General features: G+C 33.3%; 1 protein-coding gene across 6 annotated transcripts in view; it reads right to left on the bottom strand.

The window, feature by feature from the left end:
* LOC145329839 (serine/threonine-protein kinase/endoribonuclease IRE1-like) overlaps positions 1–22,572 on the bottom strand; it is a 60,428-nt gene that overhangs the window by 33,369 nt on the left and 4,487 nt on the right. For 3 of the 6 annotated variants that reach the window (XM_080174262.1, XM_080174264.1, XM_080174265.1), the window contains exons 8-25: positions 22,238–22,329; positions 19,274–19,337; positions 18,082–18,196; positions 17,330–17,382; positions 16,680–16,728; positions 15,909–16,040; positions 15,459–15,604; positions 14,455–14,507; positions 13,926–14,008; positions 13,389–13,528; positions 12,486–12,571; positions 11,968–12,067; positions 9,550–9,605; positions 7,618–7,668; positions 6,898–7,017; positions 5,726–5,882; positions 5,166–5,242; positions 4,532–4,610 (exon numbers count right to left, since the gene is read on the bottom strand). In XM_080174262.1, the coding sequence (XP_080030388.1) occupies positions 4,532–4,610; positions 5,166–5,242; positions 5,726–5,882; positions 6,898–7,017; positions 7,618–7,668; positions 9,550–9,605; positions 11,968–12,067; positions 12,486–12,571; positions 13,389–13,528; positions 13,926–14,008; positions 14,455–14,507; positions 15,459–15,604; positions 15,909–16,040; positions 16,680–16,728; positions 17,330–17,382; positions 18,082–18,196; positions 19,274–19,337; positions 22,238–22,329 (1,653 nt within the window). Of the gene's footprint in view, positions 1–251; positions 347–985; positions 1,086–2,072; positions 2,166–3,573; positions 3,637–4,033; positions 4,177–4,531; positions 4,611–5,165; positions 5,243–5,725; positions 5,883–6,897; positions 7,018–7,617; positions 7,669–9,549; positions 9,606–11,967; positions 12,068–12,485; positions 12,572–13,388; positions 13,529–13,925; positions 14,009–14,454; positions 14,508–15,458; positions 15,605–15,908; positions 16,041–16,679; positions 16,729–17,329; positions 17,383–18,081; positions 18,197–19,273; positions 19,338–22,237; positions 22,330–22,572 lie in introns of all 6 variants that reach the window. The other 3 variants (XM_080174263.1, XM_080174266.1, XM_080174267.1) reach the window with 3 other exon arrangements.

Genomic DNA, 22,572 nt, shown 5'->3' with positions numbered 1-22,572 from the left:
CTACACCTAGAAGCTAGGGTTAAAGCAACTAGTATCCTTCCTAGTAACCGATCAACGATATGGAAGAAAAGCTTCCTAAATGACCAAGAAATATTTTAAAAATATTTTTGGGGAGGGTACTTCCACCTTCCCAAGAAAAAACATCTCTACTCCAAAGAGAGACTTCTCCATCACCCATTCTTCAGTGCCCCTATAGGCTTCTAGGAGTCGAATCAACTAGAATATTTATAGCCCAAAACTGTTAGTCCTACCTGGAATCTTGAGTTCTTGTGGAATCAAACAGATCTCTTTGATTGTTCTTTGTAATATGGCTTCCAGAGTCAAGTGAATCTATGGATCGTCTGGTCTGTAAATAAAATAATTTTAGTGGCAAAGCAATTGGCTGAAGTGAAAATAACAGTCAAATTTTTTATAGTCATTCAACACAGGGATCTAAAGGGATAAGATAATAGCAGATAAATTGATTTACATCCCTAATGATGATAGCCAAAATTACCCTTCTGTAGATTAAAGTTATTGGTTGAAACATTTGAACACTCAACCATTGAGCCAACCAATCAAAATTCAATCAAGTCCCCAAAGTTGTTAAGCAAACGAATAAAAAAATGTTACTAAAAGTCTAAAACTTTTGGGACTAGTGTAATAAACAGCCCATTGTCCCCTCTCTCTCTCTCTCTCTGCATACAACAAATCTTTAAATACAACAATGAGTAAAATTCAAATAAAGCTTATTTTTTCAGTGAACTATCTAAAAAGAAATGGTACAAAACGAGCTACATAAATTTAATGAAAAATATTTATAGGTAGGTAAAGGTTTCGTGATTTTCTATATAATTCTTGCATGACCAACCAAACAATTTGCAAGTGAATATTGTAGGTATACTGGTTTCTCATTAGCTCACAAATCTTCACAAAAAAGCGCATTTCGGATGAACAGACAAAACAAACTATAGAATAGCTTCCCTGTAAAAATAATAAGACTAACCTTTACAAAATCATAGTCCTTGTGATAATATTTCTGAAATTCAGGTTCATATTTAACACAGTGCATTGTTGTATAGGTGTAGGTTAACAGATTAGGAAACCTACAAAAAAAAAACTCATTACCAAAACTGCAAAAATAGTTTAATTAGGTATTAACAGGGTCTGCCAATTAATTCAATTTGAAATTACCGGAAATTAAATATTTTGTAAGTTGGAGTAAAACATGTTTTTTTTCTTCACGTAACTGAAAGGAAGTACGTATGAAAAAGAAAAAAAGAGATAAGGGTTGTGGGGAAATTTTCCTTTAGAATTGTTTGTCAGAATCACATTTCCTTTTCCCTGTCAAAAATATTTAAATTAGGTATTACAAATAACATTACAATAATAGAAAATAGGATAAGTAACAAAGAGATGTGCATAGTAAGATATCTCTGCTATCTATCTATCTACCTGGACATCCAATGATGTACATATCCATCAGGCATGCTACCATAGATATCTCTCTCTACTATCTATCTATCTACCTGGACATCCAATGATGTACATATCCATCAGGCATGCTACCATAGATATCTCTACTATCTATCTATCTACCTGGACATCCAATGATGTACATATCCATCAAGCATGCTACAATAGATATCTCTACTATCTATCTATCTACCTGGACATCCAATGATGTACATATCCATCAGGCATGCTACCATAGATATATCTGCTATATATCTATCTATCTACCTGGACATCCAATGATGTATATATCCATCAGGCATGCTACCATAGATATCTCTACTATCTATCTATCTACCTGGATATCCCATAATGTATATATTCATCAGTCATGCTACCATAAATATCTCTACTATCTATCTATCTACATGGACATCCAATGATGTACATATCCATCAGGCATGCTACTATAGATATCTCTGCTATCTATCTATCTACCTGGACATCCAATAATGTATATATCCATCAGACATGCTACCATAAATATCTCTACTATCTATATATCTACCTGGACATCCAATGATGTACATATCCATCATGCATGCTACTATAGATATCTCTGCTATCTATCTATCTACCTGGATATCCAATGATGTACATATCCATCAGGCATGCTACCATAGGCGTCCCTAACAGGATCAGAAAGCTCACGATAATGATGCTTCTTATTTCTGAACAAAGTTTTCCAGTTCATTTTTAAATTAAAATGGAAACATGTTACTTGTCTATTGTGTACTGTATACTAAACTATATAAGTTGGAAAGAATTCTAATGCGTATAATAGATTTGAAATCTGTATAAAATTTTAAGATTTTTTTTTATAAAATCAGCTTTTTATATAATTCTTTATTTAAAAGCGCAAATACAATTTAAGTTAATTAATTTTGACATCCGTGATAGGTGGATTAAAAACTACCTGAGCTCTAATTGGTTGAATGATGTACGACACTTAAGCTTCTCCAATCAGAGCGCAGATTGTTTTCAATCCACCAATCACAGATGTCAAAATTAATTAACTTAAATTGTATTTGCGCTTTTAGATAAAGAATTATACAAAAAAACGAATTTTATAAAAAAAATCCTTGAAATTTTATGCAGATTTCAAATCTATTATACACATTAAAATTCTTTCAAACTTATTTAGCTTACTGTATACTTTAGTGATTATGTATGTGTGTGTGTACTTGTGTGTGTGTGTGTTCATGTGTATGTGTGTACATGTGTGTGTGTGTGTATCTGGGTGTGCAAGTTTTTCCTGCAGGGAATTGAAACAATCCTAAAGTTTAGAGACAGGGTAAACTATTCTTTGTCATAAGTTTATACCCTAAGCTATCCTTCAATTCAAGGCATCGTAAGGGATAAGACAATACAAGATTTAGCAAATTTTGCAATCCGTATCCGGATTCCGTTTTTTTTTAATGGCGGATTGTTAATTTGTAGGCTAAAATTAGCGTCTTGAGTTTTTTCTTTCAACTCCGTCATTATATATACCTAATATCTTTTAAAATCTGGTTCGATTCTCGGAAGTGAATTATAGAGAACACCAAGAACATTAATTTTTAGGACATATGTAGCACTTAATTTTTTTTAATTTAAAAAAAGCCTTTTAAAATATCGCTAGAATCCGGAATCCGCCAAAAATAAGAAAATAAGAATCCGGAATACGCGGGAATCCGCCTCTTTTTGACGGATTCTTGTAAGAATCCGAATCCGGCCCAAAAATTTGACGGATTGCCATCAATAATAGTTTAATACAATCATAAATAAAGAAAATTAAAAGTATTTGTGGAAAAGTTTGACACTACCTAAAGAGCTTTACATCCCAATCAGAATTTAATGAAAATACCCAAAGTTTTTAAACCTTGGATACTTGTTTTGGTTAATGTGTATTGTCCCCCACTTCCCCTGGGCATGTTCAAAGCAGTAATTTTATAACATATACAAAAAAATAAATGAGGCATTAAATTAGATTTTTTATAAAGGCTTGACAGCGGTTGGCGATATCTTTCGGTATATACACACTGACACACAGACAGACATCCAGCTACTTTAATTTAATTATACAAAAAAATATATTACCTCAGGGCTCGTAATAGATCTTTCATTGTATTTCTATATGTTCGCTGTTTTCTTAAATCTTCCCTATAGAAAGGAAAAGGGATTAATAATCAATCTATTTTTTTATTTATCTGTCTATTATTTTCTGTTTTTAAGTTGTGATAATTTGATTTCCTTATAATAATGAGTGAGAAGAGCAAAAATATCTGAAACAATAAAAATAGGAAGTGTAGATGATCACTTACTTAATTGGACCAAATTGAGCAAAGTTTAGCAATAATGAGACCACATGATTGGTTGGAAAATGTACACATTTTGGTACTTGTGGGCAGTTATTTTATCATTTATTAAAAACTTCGTAAATTTTAAAATCCTTATTTTCGAAGGATGGAATATTGTAATAAATCTATTTCAAAACATCTTAATACAAAAACGATAAGCTTATGATAAAACTATATGACAATAAAAGAAAGGAACCAACCTAACAATGTTATCTAGATACATATTCCATTCCCCAGTGAAGACAGACTCCGCCCCCCTCTCAAGCCTCAGCAGCACGACACTGCCCTCCTCCTCCTTGTCCACCCTGTCGCTTACGTCCTGCAGGAAGCCCAGCAATTTCTCCTAAAAATAACATAGAATGTCAGACATACATACGGACATAGTGAGTAAATGCTCAGCCCAATGATTAAATACATATTAACACAATAAATTCAGCATTCTATCTTTGATACCTATTAGTTGGGGAAAATAAAATTTTACTGACGTTATTGGATGTTCCAAACAGCATTACAGACTCATCGATGGACCCTGCGAAATATACCTAGAGAAGATGGTAGTTGGTTAGCTGAATATTCTTTTTTAAAAAATCAGCTGTCTATCTCTATTAGCAGGAGAGTAATTTCACCATGGGACGGACAGACAAAGTTAGCTATGGAGTAGCCTTTCTTTTAAAAAATATGAAAACAAAAAAACTTACCTTGTTCCAGAAAACCGGATGTTTCAAAATGGCTGAAACTGGTGGCCTTTCTCGGGGTTCGAAGCTCAACATTTTTTCTGTTTACAGAATAATTTAAAACCTTCAATCTACACTATAACCGCGTAAATCTAAGTACTCTAGTATTTATAACAGAATTTTTTGAGTTTCTTTATTAGAATCATGTTATACTGTTTATCAAATACTTTTTTAATAAAAGAATTAATGAATTTCTTATATATTCTCCTTAATTTTCATCAGAATTAGCATTAAGATTAAAAAAACTTATTTTTCCAAAGTTTGTACTTAAAAAAGAAAATACTTATTAACATTATTTATGATGAAAAAACAACACAAATAATATACGTCTAAGGTTAAGTAATACCCAACAGATACCAAACCCTGCCTATGATTGCATAACCTGTGCCTCAAAGTGCTAACTGTGCATAGTAAGGATTTGCAGCTGTTTACAAGCCAATGCATTCTCCCCACTCTAACTTATAGTGTCACGTGCTGGACATAGCAGAAGTAAGTACAATTTTAAAATCATATTCCTTAAATTTTCTTCTCTAAAGGCATATAATCCCCCCTCGCCTTCTTACTATAATTCATCAAAGTTTGAAGGATTTAAATTCCTAGTAGTGAAATGACGGTTGTATTTTTGTTGTCCTTCTCCAGCAGGGAGAGATCACTCCGTCCAGATAATATATTAGCCTGAAACATTTTAAATTAGAGAAATTTTAGGTAAAAAGCCATAATAATTTTCATGAACAAAAAAATTTGTTATGCATTAACTCTATTGTAATGAATTGAACTTGAAAGTTACTAGATAATAAAGGTATTAATCTAAAGCAAATAATAGTACAATTCGGCAATTTTCCCTTGAAGTCGCTGTTGAGCCCTGACCCCCCCCCCCCCTAACTGTCATTACTAACATTCAATATATAAAGATAACTAACGGCTTCGCCCCTAGTCTCTAGGGGCTTTGCCCCAAGAGGTTTTATCAAACTAATTCTTCCTGTTTTAGATTTTTAAAAAATATATATATATTTTTCATTTTTTTTTTGAGGGGGGGGGTATTTTTCATTTTTTTTTTTTTTGGGGGGGGGGGGGGGGGTTAGGGATGTCATAAGGGAGCTGAGGAGAGGTGCTCAAGAATCTGCTTTCAAATTAACAGAATGATTAAATAATACAAACCTGTCGATGGAAAGCATCACCAAAGGGATGCTTTCCCTTGGTGAGGATATAGTAGAATACACAGCCGAGACTGAATACATCTACCATACAGGTTGGGCTCTGGTGCTCCAGCAACATCTCTGGAGCTATCCAACCCTCGGTACCTGCCACTCCAGACCTGAAAGTGTTTTTATTTGTATAGGGATGAGGTACAATCATAGGATGTAAAGATTTAAAAATTCGTTTCTATACAGAAATATATACTCGAAGTATAACATATAATAACCAACGCCCAAGCCACTAACTGACTGAACTCCCTAGTTAATGGATTTATCAATACTTGGATCTTACACCATTAGAGTAAAACACTAGAGGGAGAAAGGGTTTAATAACTGTATATCCCCATCGCAATCGTCTTGTGCAATCTTCCTATTGGGTCATTGGAAATCAACCAATGGTATCGCTTATATTAACACAGCAAAGTAGCAGAAAATTATTTAGAAGCAGACGAAAGAGGTCTTTTAAAAATGAAGGGAGGTAGTTGTCTGTATATACATCTATACTATAGATCTGTTCTTACACCAAATAATCATGAACTCTAGTTGTAGCGGCATAAAATAACGATCTCCCTCTTTACCCCATCCCCTTCTGCTGGATGAATGAACTGACCAATGAATGTCAAGGGAAATAGCAACTTAAATTTCTCTTTATAGTTAGATAGATGAGGTGATTAAGAGCATTTAAGAACGGTAAAAAGGTGACATTAAACTATTTTTCATCGTTAAAAACATCAACAATTTAATTTGAATTAGAATTTATCTTCAAATCTACATTAAATTAGTATTTCAAATGAAGAAAAATTAAATTCATTATTCTGAATTGGATCCTATGGAAACGTATATTTTAAAATAAAATAAATTATTGTTGTTAATTAGACTGGAATTTCATAATATTTATTTTTTACTAGAGTCTTCGTCTTAATTTTATTTTTGTCAATTAATTAAAATATTTTTATTTGCAGGCTTCTTTTTTAGATTGTGTGACATATCAATTATACCCACTATATAGCTTAAAACCTGCATTTGACAGATATTGAGCATGGTATAAAAGTAATTTTGAACCTATAAATTTCTGAAACCTTCTTTAACAATAAAACAAAATTTGGCTTTAGTTTTGTAGGATAATTTATTTACCTTTGTGAGAAAGACATACGTCCAAGTTTCAACTTCTTACAGAGTCCAAAATCTGATATCATTGCCCTGACACCTCCGCTAGTTGTCACAGATAACAACACGTTCTGAGGCTTTATATCCCTAGAATAAAAACATATTTTTTAGAACTTTAATGCAATGGTTTTATATTTCTAAAAAAGAGGGGAAGGAGGATGTTTTGTAGGTTTATGATATATCTCTGAAGATTCTTATGGCACAATAGGGGAGTAAATGTTAGTAACTCGGATGCTATGTCAAAACATTTTGTGAAGATTGTCTTAAGACAATAAGAATCTTCAATGTATCCCACTGTTACATACTTAATTTTGCTGTTTTTTTTTATAATTGTATCTTGCTTTTTGTTGTTATATCTATATAATTTTATTAAATCCTTTTCCTTTTTTTATTCTTGAAAAGAAAACTAGTAAATACACCAACAAACAAACATTTCATTGTTGAAGAGTAAAATTTCTCTGAGATCTAAAGGGATAAGACAATAGTCAATTAATTGATGGACATCCCCAATAATGCTATACAAATTTACAACAGTAGTTGAAACGTTTAGACACTCAATTTTATGAACCAACCCATAAAAATCCCTATAATTGTTAAGCCAACTGATAAGAAATTATTATAAAACTTTGGGGACTAGAGTAATAAACAGAACAATGTCTTCCCCCTCCCTGACAAAAGCTACCATACCTGTGTGCAATATCAAGAGAGTGAAGGTGGGCCAAACCTTGAACAGATTGCCTTAAAATAAATAACACTATTATTTAGAACCCAAACACCGCAATTTGATTCAACTTTGCAATTTTGTTAGAAAAGGACATCCAGGGGGGTGTATGTATTGTATAATATTAATATACAGGGTGAGTCAGAAAAAACTGAGTTTTTCGTTTTTCAGAAACAACCAGAAGGAATACAGAAAAAATAATTATATGTCCTTGTTCTCTGTACAAAAGCACATCAAACTTGTAAAAGGTGTTTTTCATTATCTCTAAAAATGCGGCCTCTATGATAGGTGTATGGTGTCAAAAAATGCCTTGTGTGAAAAATGTTGATCAAGAAAAATTAAAATAACTCATCTATTTTGTATAAAAAAATCTTAAAACTTCAATATTTATTTAGAAAAAGGTCTAAGAAAAGTACTTTAATGAGTTTTAAAGGTGAAATGCTTTTTGGCTCCTCACACAAGCATTTTAGAATACTGCAATTTGTCATTTTTTCATATTTCTTGATTGTGATGCATGTGGTTTAAAAGAATCTTCTATAATAACGTAGCTTATAGTAAAAAGAAAAAAAAACCTTTTTATTTGACAAAAAAATCTCTTAAGATAAAAAAGTTTGAATTTTTAAAATAAAAATGCCTTTTAGAAACCTCACCCTATTTAAATGAAGTTATCATTATGGATTATAACACACAAGTATAAAAGGGGCGGAGATTTTGGAGATTAAATCCAGTCTTGCACCAAATATAGAGGAAATTCAGGGGGAGGGGGGAGGAATTTAGGTAACAAGATGAAATATTTCCGGTTATGAGCTGGTTTTCCGGTCATGGGGTATTAAATCTTAACAATAGATTACAACAAAACGTTTGATTTATAATGTGATAATTTAATTTAAATAAATTGTATTTTTAAGATGTTAAATATTTACAATTTGTTGAATAAAAATTCTAAAAATCAAAAAATATGTTTGTTTATCTTTTTAGAATGGTAGACATTTTTTATTATAAATAAATCTACCTAAAAAGTTCAAAATAATGGCCGAAAAAGTCATCACACAAACTTTTTGAAATCTTTATGCTCTAAATAGCGCCGTTGTTTTCAGAGATATTCAAAAACACCTTTTCTAAGTTTAATGTATATTTTTATAGAGAACAAGAACCTATAATTGTTTTTTCCATATTCCTACTGGTTGTATCAGAAAATTGGAAAACTCAGTTTTTTCTGACTCACCCTGTATATAAGTTTCCCGGAATTTTAATGTTAGGGAGAGATTTGAAATCTGCATAAAATTTTAAGGATTTTTTATAAAATTCGTATTTTGTATAATTCTTTATCTAAAAGCGGAAATGCATTTTAAGTTAATTAATTTTAGCTAATAGGACAGGTGGATTTTAAACTACCTGTGCTTTAATTGGTTGAATGATGTACGCCATCCAATCAGAGCACAGATTTTTTAAATCCACCAATCACAGATGCCAAAATTATTTAACTTAAATTGCATTTCCGCTTTTAGATAAAGAATTATAGAAAAAACGAATTTTATAAAAAATCCTCAAAATTTGATGCAGATTTCAAATCTCCAATTAACTTTAAAATTCCAGAAAACTTATATATCTTCATGTATATTCTGCATGGGATACCCTGCTAATAGAGAGAAAAAAATTAAAATATGTGGGGAAGAGAGCTGAAAAAATAAAGTTAATCTGTCATCAAGTTTGAACAATTTTCGACAGACTTTACTGACTTGCAGCTCTAAGATGCTTTTTCTCAAGACAAATTTTTCCCTAGTCCCTATTTTTTAATCCACAAAACGAAAATGAAAAAAAAACATATATAGTTTAGATCCTAGCTTAAATGAAGAACTCTCTTAATCAATTTTAATGTTTTGATATAAATAACTTACTTAAAAACAACAGTAGGTTCTAGATTTGGATTTTTGTACTTCCCTTCCACAAAATCCTAAAAAAATACAAGAAAATAATATTTTTTTTGCATCTTATTTTAACAGCATTCCGCAGATTTAAATTGTACAATTATAACATTAAAACCATTAAAACTAAGCCCTAGATGCCGAACCCAAAAACTAAAAAAAATGGTTTTAATCTTTTGAATGTACATTTTTGTATTCGTAGAAAACTGGATATAAAACGATGCTTGTTTTTTCAGTATGGCTGAGAACAGGTTCTAATCCAACGGGTATTAATCGGTTTCGACGAGAAATGTTATTACTATAATCAAAACAATTCCGTCAGACCATCAGACACATAAAACGGAAGAAGGCTGACAAGGTGTACAACTATACCCCCCAACAGGTCAAAGAGGCAATTAAAACCTCTAAGAACTCCAAGGCAAGTGGACCTGATGGTATTTCTCCCATCATGCTCAAACACCTTGGAGACAAGGGTATAGAATATCTTGCCACACTCATTAACATCGCCATCAACACATCCATCATTCCATCCATCTGGAAAGTAGGCAAGATCATCCCGCTTCTCAAACCGGGAAAGTCGATTGATGAAGGTAAATCCTATCGGCCGATCTCTCTCCTGTCTCCAGCTGCTAAAATTCTGGAAAAACTCATCCTCCCAGAAGTCTCAGCAGCTGTAGACCTGCAGGATCATCAACATGGCTTCAGAAAGCACAGATCAACAGTGAGCGCTCTTCAGGAAGTTAACCATCACATTGCAAGCAACCTCAACAGGAAGAAACCCTGTCATCGCACCATCCTTGTTGCCATTGACCTCTCCAAAGCTTTTGACACTGTTGATCACGAGCTTCTTCTGAAAGATATCCTGCACCTCGAGTTGTCCGACACCCTCATCAAGTTTCTCTGCAGCTACCTCCGAGGCAGACAGCAATATACTGTCTTCCGCAACTGCAAGAGTAAATACAGGGTTGTCAGACAAGGAGTACCTCAGGGAGGAGTACTGTCACCACTCCTTTTCAACCTCTACATGAGAACCCTACCAGCACCACCCGGTAACATCAAACTAATATCCTATGCTGATGACTGCCAGGTACTCAACTCGGGGCCGACTATTGACAAAATTTGTCATGAAATCAACCCCTACCTTGACCAACTAGTCAACTGGTTCAAGGAACGCAGTCTGGAAATCTCGCCAGAGAAATCCACGGCAACCATCTTCACAACCTTCAGCAATGAAGTAAGCACGACCCTACCCATCATCATCAAGGGCAAAGATGTGCCGACTGTCAAGCACCCTAAGATCCTTGGAGTCACCTTCGACCCGATGCTCAACTTCGGGCAGCACGCCATCGCCACCAAGAAGAACGTGACCCAGCGCAACAACGTGCTGAAGTGCTTGTCAGGGACTGACTGGGGAAAGTCAAAGGAGACGATTGTAAACACTTACAAGGCCATAGGAAGATCAGTTCTAAACTATGGGGCACCGGTTTGGACACCATCTCTGAGCGCAACGAATTGGAGCGAGTTGCAAAGAGCACAGAACAACGCTCTGAGAGTAGCAACTGGTTGCATCAAGCTGACTCAGGTCAGCCACCTTCACCAAGAAACTAACCTTCTCCCGGTGAAGGAACACAATGAAATGCTTACCAACCAGTACCTACTCTCCATGCACCGCCCAATTCATCCCAATCACCACCTGCTGCATAAACCATCCATGCCCAGGAACATGAGGAACACCATCATCAACCACCTCCCTCATGTGGAACCCTACCTCAGAGATGGTCCACCGGTCGAACAGAACTACAAGAAGAGACTAAAGAAGATCCATGACGATGCTCACAGAGACTGCAGAAATAAGTATCCTGTAAATAAAGTTTTAAATACACGACCCCCTGCAATTAATATTCAGGAAGAAAAAACACTTCCAAGACAGACGAGGAGCACACTAGCCCAATTAAGATCAGGATACAGCACTTTTCTGCAGTCAACAATTTCAAGATTCGACACTTCAAAGAGCATACGATGCCCAGATTGTAACATAGCGGACCACACAACTGAGCATCTTTTTAACTGTACTTTCAAACCCACTATTTTATCACCAACTGACCTCTGGACGCAGCCCAAAAAGAGCGCAGAATTTCTTGGAATATTGTAACTAAATTTATCTGCTTCCTGACCTGGCTACAAACAACAACATTACTATAATCGAAATCCTATTTTATTAAGAAAAAAATATATATCATATTTGTAAACCAAACCGATTTAATTCTCCATTCTATGGAAGCTTAACATATATCACAAGATATTTTTGATTTATTTCACTACGTCTATCCTAGATGCTAGGGGCGCACTGAAAGGTTTGATGCTATTTTCTAGGTGACGTAAAGTACATACCTGTAAAGTAGCTACACAAAGCTCCAAGGCAATGTATCTAAACTGTCGGCACTGTTCCATACAAAAGTAACGGATCACATTTGGATGTTCATCACTTTCCCTGAAGTTAAATAATAAAGATTTAAACATATTTCATAGGTTTTTTTTTCCTGGGGCGTACAGGGAGTGTGAGTTTATTGTGGGTGAAAAAACGGAAGGCGGGCCATTCCAATTTTAATTTTTATTGGGTTGTTGATACTAATCTACAAACCTTACCTGCAGGTTCATGTTTTTGGACAGTTAACCGCGGTTATGTAAATGAAAAATCAAACGTCTAGATAATTCTTCTTTAATTTTTTTACTTTCAAACTATACCATTATATCTATTTTGTGTTTATCCTTATATATTCCTTTTTTAATTTAATCTAATATATCCGCCAGTTAAATTTGTTGATATTAAGATCAAATTGATTTTTGTTTAAGTTTGACAAAATATTATTAAAATTCTGTTATGCTTTATCCATGATTAACATTATTACCTTAAAAGATCAACTTCTCTATCAGCAATAGAGAAACAAGCTGCCAAAACTCTTTTCACTGCCACGTTTCTGTTATCAAATTTTCCCTAAAAATAGATAAAATTAAATACCCAGGTCATATGTAAATAATACAAAACAAAAATATTAGTGAAATAAAGAAGAAAGAGGAGAGGGGGGGAGGGTACAGAATTCTAACACTCATGATTAAAGTCGTCGCGTTCAAGCTTTTTTATTTGGGGGGGGGGGGTAAAATGGCGCGCGAAGCGCGCCGCAATTTTCTTTTACCCCCCCCAAAATTTTTACCCCGGGGGTAAAATTTGCTTGGGGGGGGGGGGGGGTAATTACCCCCCTTGAAATCTATTGGCAGGGGTAAATTTTGTTTAATTTTTCAAGTTTTTGTGATTTTCTCAACTCCTGTTCAAGATAAACGGTTGGATTTTTAGTGATTAATTAAGTCAACATTCTTCATATTTTGACCAAGTTTTTTAAAGACTTACTTTTTTTTGGTATGCTAAATTGAATCTTAGATTTTAACGTTTTTTCTTATTAGCTTAATGCTTCAAAAAAACATTATACAATATACATTTTAAAAGGTTTCGTGATTTTTGTTATTGAAGCTTTTTATTACATACTCTATAGATCATTTCCAGTTGTCTATTTATAGTTTTTGAGCTTCGCTACTTATGGATGTTGTCATCCTTGTTTATTTATAAAAGACCTTTAAAAATATTGCTAGAATCCGAAATCCGCAATCCACGAATTAATCTGATTTTTTGGGGGGCAGATTTTTGTAAGAATCCGACTAAGGTCGAAAAATTGGGTGGATTGCCAAGACCAACCATACTTTTAATTAAGAAAACCAAATTCAAATGAATTAGCTTAATAACTAAAAAAAGGTGCAACCTGATAAACAAAAGTTCCTTCACAGCCTCGGCCCAAAACCTTGGTAGGATCAAAGGTAATGTTGCCAACCTTGACCTCTCCGCTGGCCAGCTCCACTGGTGTAGCGGTCACCTCATAGTGGGAGCTTCCTCCACCGGATCCTAATAAAAATTAATTTTTGTTTGTGGTACATTTCTGATAGAAATTAAATATACAATTTCTTACTACCTATGATACAATAAATGAATATTTTTTCGCAAAGGAAATCAGAAAAATAATGCTACAGCACTGGAATTTGCCTGACAATTGATTTAAAGAAGTATAATGTGGATCTTAGATAAAACGCCAGCAAAATCACCAGAAAAAGCCGCGCCGTAATTATTTCCAATTAATTCTTAAAGTTCGCTTTCTTCATAGTTCCACATTTTAAAATATTTAAGCAATGGCCATACAAAGTTTTCTAATGTAAGTCTTTTTTTTGCTCGTTTCTTTTGTTTTGTATACAATAAGTGCACTTGCCCCCCCCTCCCCCCCCACCCCACCCCTAGGATTTCTTACCATTTGACAAAGAATTTGAATAAGATTTGAACAAAGAGTTGCTGGTATTCCTCTCCCAAGCATCGAACTTAGTCTTCACAAATCTAAAATTAAGCAAAATTTTACTTTTATTGAGAAAATAACACTTTTTATTTATGAAAACTTTACCTAGGAATCATGTACATCCCCACCCCAGTGATGATACACAAAATTATGGTTGTACGTTTCAACAATCAAATAAATGAACCAACAAACCAGGTTGAATATATACTAAGGCTCAAAAGTTTCACGTGTTAAGATTTTTTTGTCTGTAGCTTAAGATTTTGAATAATTCCTAACCGATTGAATTTTCCGATAAAGGAAAGCTTCCCATATGTCTCGTTTATGTCTATTAAACTTTAAGATCAGTTAAGTAGTAAAGTTTGATTGTCTGAAGTTACAAATCTCGAAAATTTCTGGTCCGATTTCATGTAATCTTTATAAATATTCTTTGGTGGTTCTAGGCTAAAACAGACACACATTTACGAATAAAGGATTTTTAAAAAATTACCTCACAAACCATGCCAAAGTCATACAAACAACAACAGTTATCAATTTTAGCTCCTGAAATTAAAATTTTAAAATAAAAATACAAAGTCTGTCTGGTCTGTCTACGCTTAAAACCAAAATAGACTACAAGAAAAACAAGAATAGTTTTCATGAAAACTAATGACTATTTGAAATGAAAAATAAAAAGTACTGTCCTTTCATGCAAAGACATACAAACCTTAAACATAAAGAAATAATATGTCCCAGATTGATAAAGATCGAATATAGAATTTTGGAAATAATAGAAAGTCCCCATAGCTATTGAATTGACGAGAAAGCATAAACATTTTTTTTTAAATTGGTGGAAGAAGTGAACAATAGATGCCTTTTTTCAAAAAGACATAAAAGATAGAACCAATGATACTTCAAAAAATATCTTAGATTTTATGGGTCTCAACTGGTCAAAAGAAGGTCAAACAAAACTCAAATAATTAAGATATAGACAGAAACTGATTCAGTTTGTCAGGGATGGCAACCTGAATCCATTTCGGACTGATCCGCCAATAATTGGATAAAAATCTGATTCATTAATCCATGTAAATTTGTATATATGGCTCCAAACTAAAATTCCAAATCAAAGGGATAGTTGCATGAAGTGCATTTTATAAATTAGGTTGCAAGCATAAGTTACAAGAATACCATCTAAAATATTTGATTTTGTATTACAATAAATAGCAATCAATTTGGCACATCCAAAATAGTCATCATGCTGTTTTTTGTGAAAACAGGACAGCCATTTATGTTAAATATGTCCAAAAAATATGATTCTCAAGTCTTGATATTTTAAAAACGACCTGATAGAAAATTTAAATTCTTTCAAATATATGTCCTATAGATGTAATTTAAACTTTTGAACAGAAAAAATATGCAGTTTACAAAATTCAGTTTAAATGCACTAAAAAAGTTATCCTAATATTAGCGAAACTACTCTTTTGAAATTTCTATTCGTCTGCCTGTCCGTCCTACCTTATTTTCCATTTGCATGATATTCTTCTTTGTCCTTGGAAGTACGCCTTGTACGAGGAACTCGACAAAATCAGCTGACAATATGAAGGATGTGTTGAAACTGATCAGCTGATCAATTTTGTGACTGAATTCTAGTTCTTTTAGCTACATTTTAAATAAATTGTTTGTTGGTGTTTTTTTAAAATAATTCACTTAAATTAAATAAAGTGTCATTAAAAATATGTACAAAGAACTTAAATCAAACAAAAAATTGTTAGTTTAGGCAATGGGCATTAATATTGGATGCTATATAAGGAAGGAGGGTTCATTGGTACCCAACGTTTTCTAACCACGGTCTAATTCACTAGCATTTATCGTCCGTTGTCTTATCCCCTAAGATTTTTGACGTCAATAATCTTATACCTATTGTGTACCTATTCATTCAACCTTTTCCATAAAAAACAATTTCCTTAAGATCAATCTCCGTTTGATTAACACTGGTGATCCGCGGCGGGCTTGTGTTGACGCCGTATTCTCTACCGTCTGTTATCTGCAGCGGCGAGTAGCCGATTTCTTCACGAAATTCGGGTAGGGAATAATGTCCTATAAATAGAATGTATTAAGAATACAATAATCAACAGTACAACGATGATAATTCTTTCAATTGTGAAAGAAAATACAAGATAAATCTCTTGCAAACTAGCTTTATAATGTTTAAAATGGCTGTTCTTTTTTTAAAAAGATTTTATATTAAAGAAGGAATAATAAGCGTGCAATAAGTTGGTGTTAAAATAAATATCCGCTGGATTAAAACAGGTTCTAATCCACACGGAAAAATAGGGTTGGGCCGGATATCCGGTCTGGCTGGTTATCCGGTCATTGTCAATATCCGGCCGGATACCGGATATTAAAACTATCCGGTTACATGATATCCGGCTGATTTTTTACGCCGGATATCCGGTCGGATATCGAACGTTGGCCAGATATCCGGCCGGAACCGGATATCCGGGTTTGGAAATCAGTCGGATATCCGGTATCCGACCAAAAAAGTATCCGGCCCAACCCTACTGAAAAATGATGTATCGTATCATGTCATATTATAGCCAGTTTTCTAAGAATTAATTAAAAATTATTATATTAATTCCAGTTTTGTTAGCCCGGGCCTCGTCCCCTTAGGGTCTAACATAACTTGTTTTATCTGCAGAAAGCTGGCTATAGTACGATGCAATAAACAACTATTACCTAATACAATAAGAGCAGAATAATCTTCCTCAGGTATTTTGTCTGGGTCCTAAATAAGTTCGCAATTTATTACCTTTTAATGGGTATTTCAGGAGTGCATATTCTGCAGAAGATTAATTTTTTTCTCCTCTTAGTTTTTTCCAGCAAGGAAGGAGAAAAAGTAAATTTTTAAAAAGAAATCTTTCTTTTATTCACATTATCCCCCTTCCCACGTGACATATTCTTTCAGTTTTTTTTCACCAAGGAGGGGAGAAAAATGGAAAGAAATGTTTTCAGTTCTCTCGTTTTTCCTTTTTTTTCCTCAACCACATATTTTTATTCCTCCCTCCCCCCTTTAGAAAACCATGCAGAAAATACGCCACTGGGATATTTTTTAAGGATGTTCGTTCAGTGCACGAATGAAGGACGGGACGTTGGGCTGTTTTTCGGACTTTGATCTTTGAGATGGGTCATTTTATTCTACGGGCGATTTCCTTTAGGAGTGTCGGACCCGTAACATTCTCCTAAAATAGTTAGAACCCTTCCCTGGATCGATGAAAAGCAACATTGTAAAGGAGAACTGTATCGGTTCAGCGCGGCGGTTAGCGAGATCCTTCGGTACGGACAACCTGTTACTTTTATGTGAGGATTACAAAATTATTTACTCCTACCTTATCAAGTTGGGGCAAAGGATTCGAACTCGCAGGATTATCAACAACTTTCCCTACGCAAATAAAAAATTTAATTTATTTCTTAGCATTTTTTAACAGACAAACAAGTGACGACATTTTTCCAGGATATAATTTCTAGAAAGCTTTATCTTAAGAAATTCAACTATTCATACCTAACTTATTACAGGTTTTGTCAAGTGCTTCACACTATACTAGGAAATATATTTTTACATGATGGGTATGATTTTACTCAAGAAAAACTTTATTTTTCGAAATGCAAAGCTGACTCCTTAAGCGCACGAAGTGAAAAAATTATGCCCTTTCCTACCAAAATCTGTATAAAATTTCAACCAATCATATGTCTGGAATGTAATTCTACTGTTCTCCTATTGGTTGGTTTAGAGTATGTCTCAAGATTATCTTGTCAGAGAGAGTAGTGTTACAAACAGAAAGAGAAAGAAAAGACAGAAAGTAAATTCACTTGTAATAACTAAGCCTCTAGAAGCCTCTAGGGGCACTTAAAGTTAGCGGGGGAAGTCGACCTCCCCCCCATTTTCATTTTAAGTTTTAAAAAGTATGTCAGTGTAAAAAAAAATTTGAGGGGGGGGATTTTTTATAGAAGCTTCATTGTAAAAGAGAACCATATCGGTTCAGTGGTTAGCGAGATCCTTTGCTACAGACGAAAAAAAGCTTGCTACTTTATATAATGGGATAGGAAGCTACACTACTTAAAATAAATTGTACATAATTACCAGGAAGCAGTAATTGATTCTTTTGAGGCGATATTCTGATGGTCTGTTGGTCCACAAGGCAGGGTACAGCAAACAGACCGTGCGCGTGCTCACCAATATACAGAGTAGGAAATAACTAAAACAATTACCTAATAACATATGTAAAAGCAAAGTTCAACATATCATATAAATTTGGCAGCATTGATTGTTTGAATACCCAAGATACTTATTATAGAGGTACGTACAGTACATTCAAGAGGATATTATTATTAGATATAGGGTTGGCAATCCGAATCCGCCCAATTTTCGGATAATTTTTGGACCCAGAATCCGCAATTGGAATTGCGGATTGGCATTGTTAGTTTTTATGACTTTTGTAACACTTAAAAACTTTTTATTTAAAATCTGGCAGAAAAAAAAATAGTAGGTAAGTATTTTATTGTTTCTTAACTACAACTGAAATGGTGGGTAGAATCTAAAGTTTTTGTTTGTATTTATTTTCACAGTAGCTTTTCATGCTTATTTAGGTTAGGTTAAGTTAAGTAGGGGGTAAAATAAATAACCGCTGAAGGGCTGGAATTTTTTATTTATAAAAAGACTTTAAAATATTGCTAGAATCCGCAATCTATATTTCAAAATTCCGCAATCCGCAAAAAAAAAAAAGAATTCGCAATCCAAAGATTAATCCGCTTTTTTGGTGCAGATTTGTAAAAATCTGAATCCGGCCGGATTGGCAACCCTAATTAGATATGCTTTGCTTATCTTATAACAATCTGTCTAATCGTCTAAGATATCACTGTTTGATATTTCAAAATCAAACTAAATGCCTCTCTAAAGCCAGAATGGGTTGAGAAAAAACTTACTTTATTAAAGGAAGAATATTAAAATGCATTTTAGAGTAGGTAATAAGGTATACCTTGCAAAGCATTTCACAAATTTTCAAAAACCTTAAAAATTTGTTAAATAAATTTAATTGACATAACCACTAGGTAACAAGTTGTTATTAAAACTCAAATTATACTTTTAGTCATCTCTAAAGCTAATTTTATGCTCTATTTTATGTGTTATATGTTTCTTCAACCCAAGCCTCTAAGGAAAACGGGAGAAGTCAATAAAAATGGCCTAACGCCACCACAACAATTTGCTGATATTAAGCTTCAGACAAAGAAACCTTACTACTTTACAGTATAGGATTCTACTCCTAATAACCCACCTTTGTATCACCAAAATTTCCACCATCAGATCCAATCTCCAATAAATTCTCCAGAGTTTCCATACTAAAATATTAATAATCCTAGATATTGAAGAATTATAGACCATTACTTTAGAGGTCCTTCCGACCATACAAGTCATGAGAAAACTTTTGTAAAATCTTAATTTAACGGAAAGAATAAAAAAATAGTTATTATTTCAAAAGGCGTAATTATTTAGGTACTATATATTCGGGATTATCTCTTTCCTTTATTTACTTTTTATAAAATGAAACAAATGATTTCTATTGAAACTAATGAATCTTTTTCCAAATAATGAAATGGTATATGGTAAAAATAAACAATTAGATATAACTAGGATGACAGCATCCATTAGTAGAAGAACAAAAATTTTTAAATAAGAGTATGGACATTGGACAAGGAGTTTTAAATCACAAAACCTTTCTCGAGAATTTTATATTTTTCTATATTTATGTTTTGTATAATGTAATGACTGGTATAAAATGATAAGTAAACATGGAAATGTTTTTTTTTATATAAACTATCGGCTACGCCACAAGAGTCTTCTAACGACCAAGCAACTATTGCTGTGATCACTTCCATATGAGGTGTATACCAGTGGTGTCTTTCTTAGTATTACATCAATATATTTTAAGGGTCATAGAGTATATGCTAACCACTTAAAATAAAGACAAATCTTTTAAAACACAATACAAAATTAAATCTAAAGGCATAAAGATAAGACAGATAATTAACAGTATATTTTAGATTTTGATAAAAATTAAACTTTTCTAGTTTTGTCCGACTATAATCACTGTGATTTGTACTTTCGTACAATTTTCTTTACTGTGCACGTCAGAAATTCTTTCAAATTTCCAAAAAATATTTTGGGTTTTCTATTCTATACTTTATCTTTGATTTTTATACATAGATAGACAATCAGGTAGGTATACGTACCTAACAGGTCTAAAAGGAACAGTATACATAGAATCATGTTGTATTTCATACATAGATAGACAGACAGGTAGATTTACGTAACTAACAGATCTAAAAGGAACAGTATACATAGAATCATGTTGTATTTTATACATAGATAGACAGACAGGTAGATATACGTGTATCTAACAGATCTAAAAGATATACGTACCTAACAGGTCTAAAAGGAACAGTATACATAGAATCATGTTGTATTTTATACATAGATAGACAGACAGGTAGGTATACGTACCTAACAGGTCTAAAAGGAACAGTATACATAGAATCATGTTGTATTTCATACATAGATAGACAGACAGGTAGATTTACGTAACTAACAGATCTAAAAGGAACAGTATACATAGAATCATGTTGTATTTTATACATAGATAGACAGACAGGTAGATATACGTGTATCTAACAGATCTAAAAGATATACGTACCTAACAGGTCTAAAAGGAACAGTATACATAGAATCATGTTGTATTTTATACATAGATAGACAGACAGGTAGATATACGTACCTAACAGATCTAAAAGGAACAGTATACATAGTATCATGTTGTATTTCATACATAGATAGACAGACAGGTAGATATACGTACCTGACTGATCTAAAAGGAACAGTATACATAGAATCATGTTGTATTTTATACATAGATAGACAGACAGGTAGATATACGTATCTAACAGATCTAATAGGAACAGTATACATAGAATCAAGTTGTATTTCATACATAGATAGACAGACAGGTAGATATACGTACCTAACAGATCTAAAAGGAACAGTATACATAGAATCATGTTGTATTTCATACATAGATAGACAGACAGGTAGATATACGTACCTAACAGGTCTAAAAGGAACAGTATACATAGAATCATGTTGTATTTCATACATAGATAGACAGACAGGTAGATATACGTACCTAACAGATCTAAAAGGAACAGTATACATAGAATCATGTTGTATTTCATACATAGATAGACAGACAGGTAGATATACGTACCTAACAGGTCTAAAAGGAACAGTATACATAGAATCATGTTGTATTTCATACATAGATAGACAGACAGGTAGATATACGTACCTAACAGGTCTAAAAGGAACAGTATACATAGAATCATGTTGTATTTCATACATAGATAGACAGACAGGTAGATATACGTACCTAACAGGTCTAAAAGGAACAGTATACATAGAATCATGTTGTATTTCATACATAGATATGCAGACAGGTAGATATACGTACCTAACAGATCTAAAAGGAACAGTATACATAGAATCATGTTGTATTTCATACATAGATAGACAGACAGGTAGATATACGTACCTAACAGGTCTAAAAGGAACAGTATACATAGAATCATGTTGTATTTCATACATAGATAGACAGACAGGTAGATATACGTACCTAACAGATCTAAAAGGAACAGTATACATAGAATCATGTTGTATTTCATACATAGATATGCAGACAGGTAGATATACGTACCTAACAGATCTAAAAGGAACAGTATACATAGAATCATGTTGTATTTTATACATAGATAGACAGACAGGTAGCTAAACGTACCTAACAGATCTAAAAGGAACAGTAAACATAGTATCATGTTGTATTTCATACATAGATAGACAGACAGGTAGATATACGTACCTAACAGATCTAAAAGGAACAGTATACATAGAATCATGTTGTATTTTATACATAGATAGACAGACAGGTAGATATACGTACCTAACAGATCTAAAAAAAAACAGTATACATAGAATCATGTTGTATTTCATACATAGATAGACAGACAGGTAGATATACGTACCTAACAGATCTAAAAGGAACAGTAAACATAGTATCATGTTGTATTTCATAAATTCATACATAGATAGACAGACAGGTAGATATACGTACCTAACAGATCTAAAAGGAACAGTATTCATAGAATCATCTTGTATTTTATACATAGACAGACAGACAGGTAGATATACGTACCTAACAGATCTAAAAGGAACAGTATACATAGAATCATGTTGTACCAGATACATTCCTACAACTGGGCTCTCTAGATCTATTTCCCAATCAACCTAAAAACGAAAATTGTGTTAATGCATACAAACTTTTTAAAAAATCAAATAACAAAGGGGGGGGGGGGGTTAATGCAACCATCTCGTAATCAGTGAGCAAATGGCTCTTAGAATTCGAATTTCGATCTGAACTATTGCATGAGTAATCCTTGGTAGGTCTATTTTCCCTAAATCAAACAAAAAGTTGGAAATTAACGACTGGCGGCTCATCCGTTTAGCCGTTTTTTGTCTATTTTCAGGGTA

Source organism: Acartia tonsa, chromosome 10, assembly GCF_053477335.1.
Source record: "Acartia tonsa isolate MP-2025a chromosome 10, ASM5347733v1, whole genome shotgun sequence".
Lineage (NCBI taxonomy): Eukaryota > Metazoa > Arthropoda > Copepoda > Calanoida > Acartiidae > Acartia > Acartia tonsa.
This window is presented reverse-complemented; position numbering and strand designations above follow the sequence as displayed.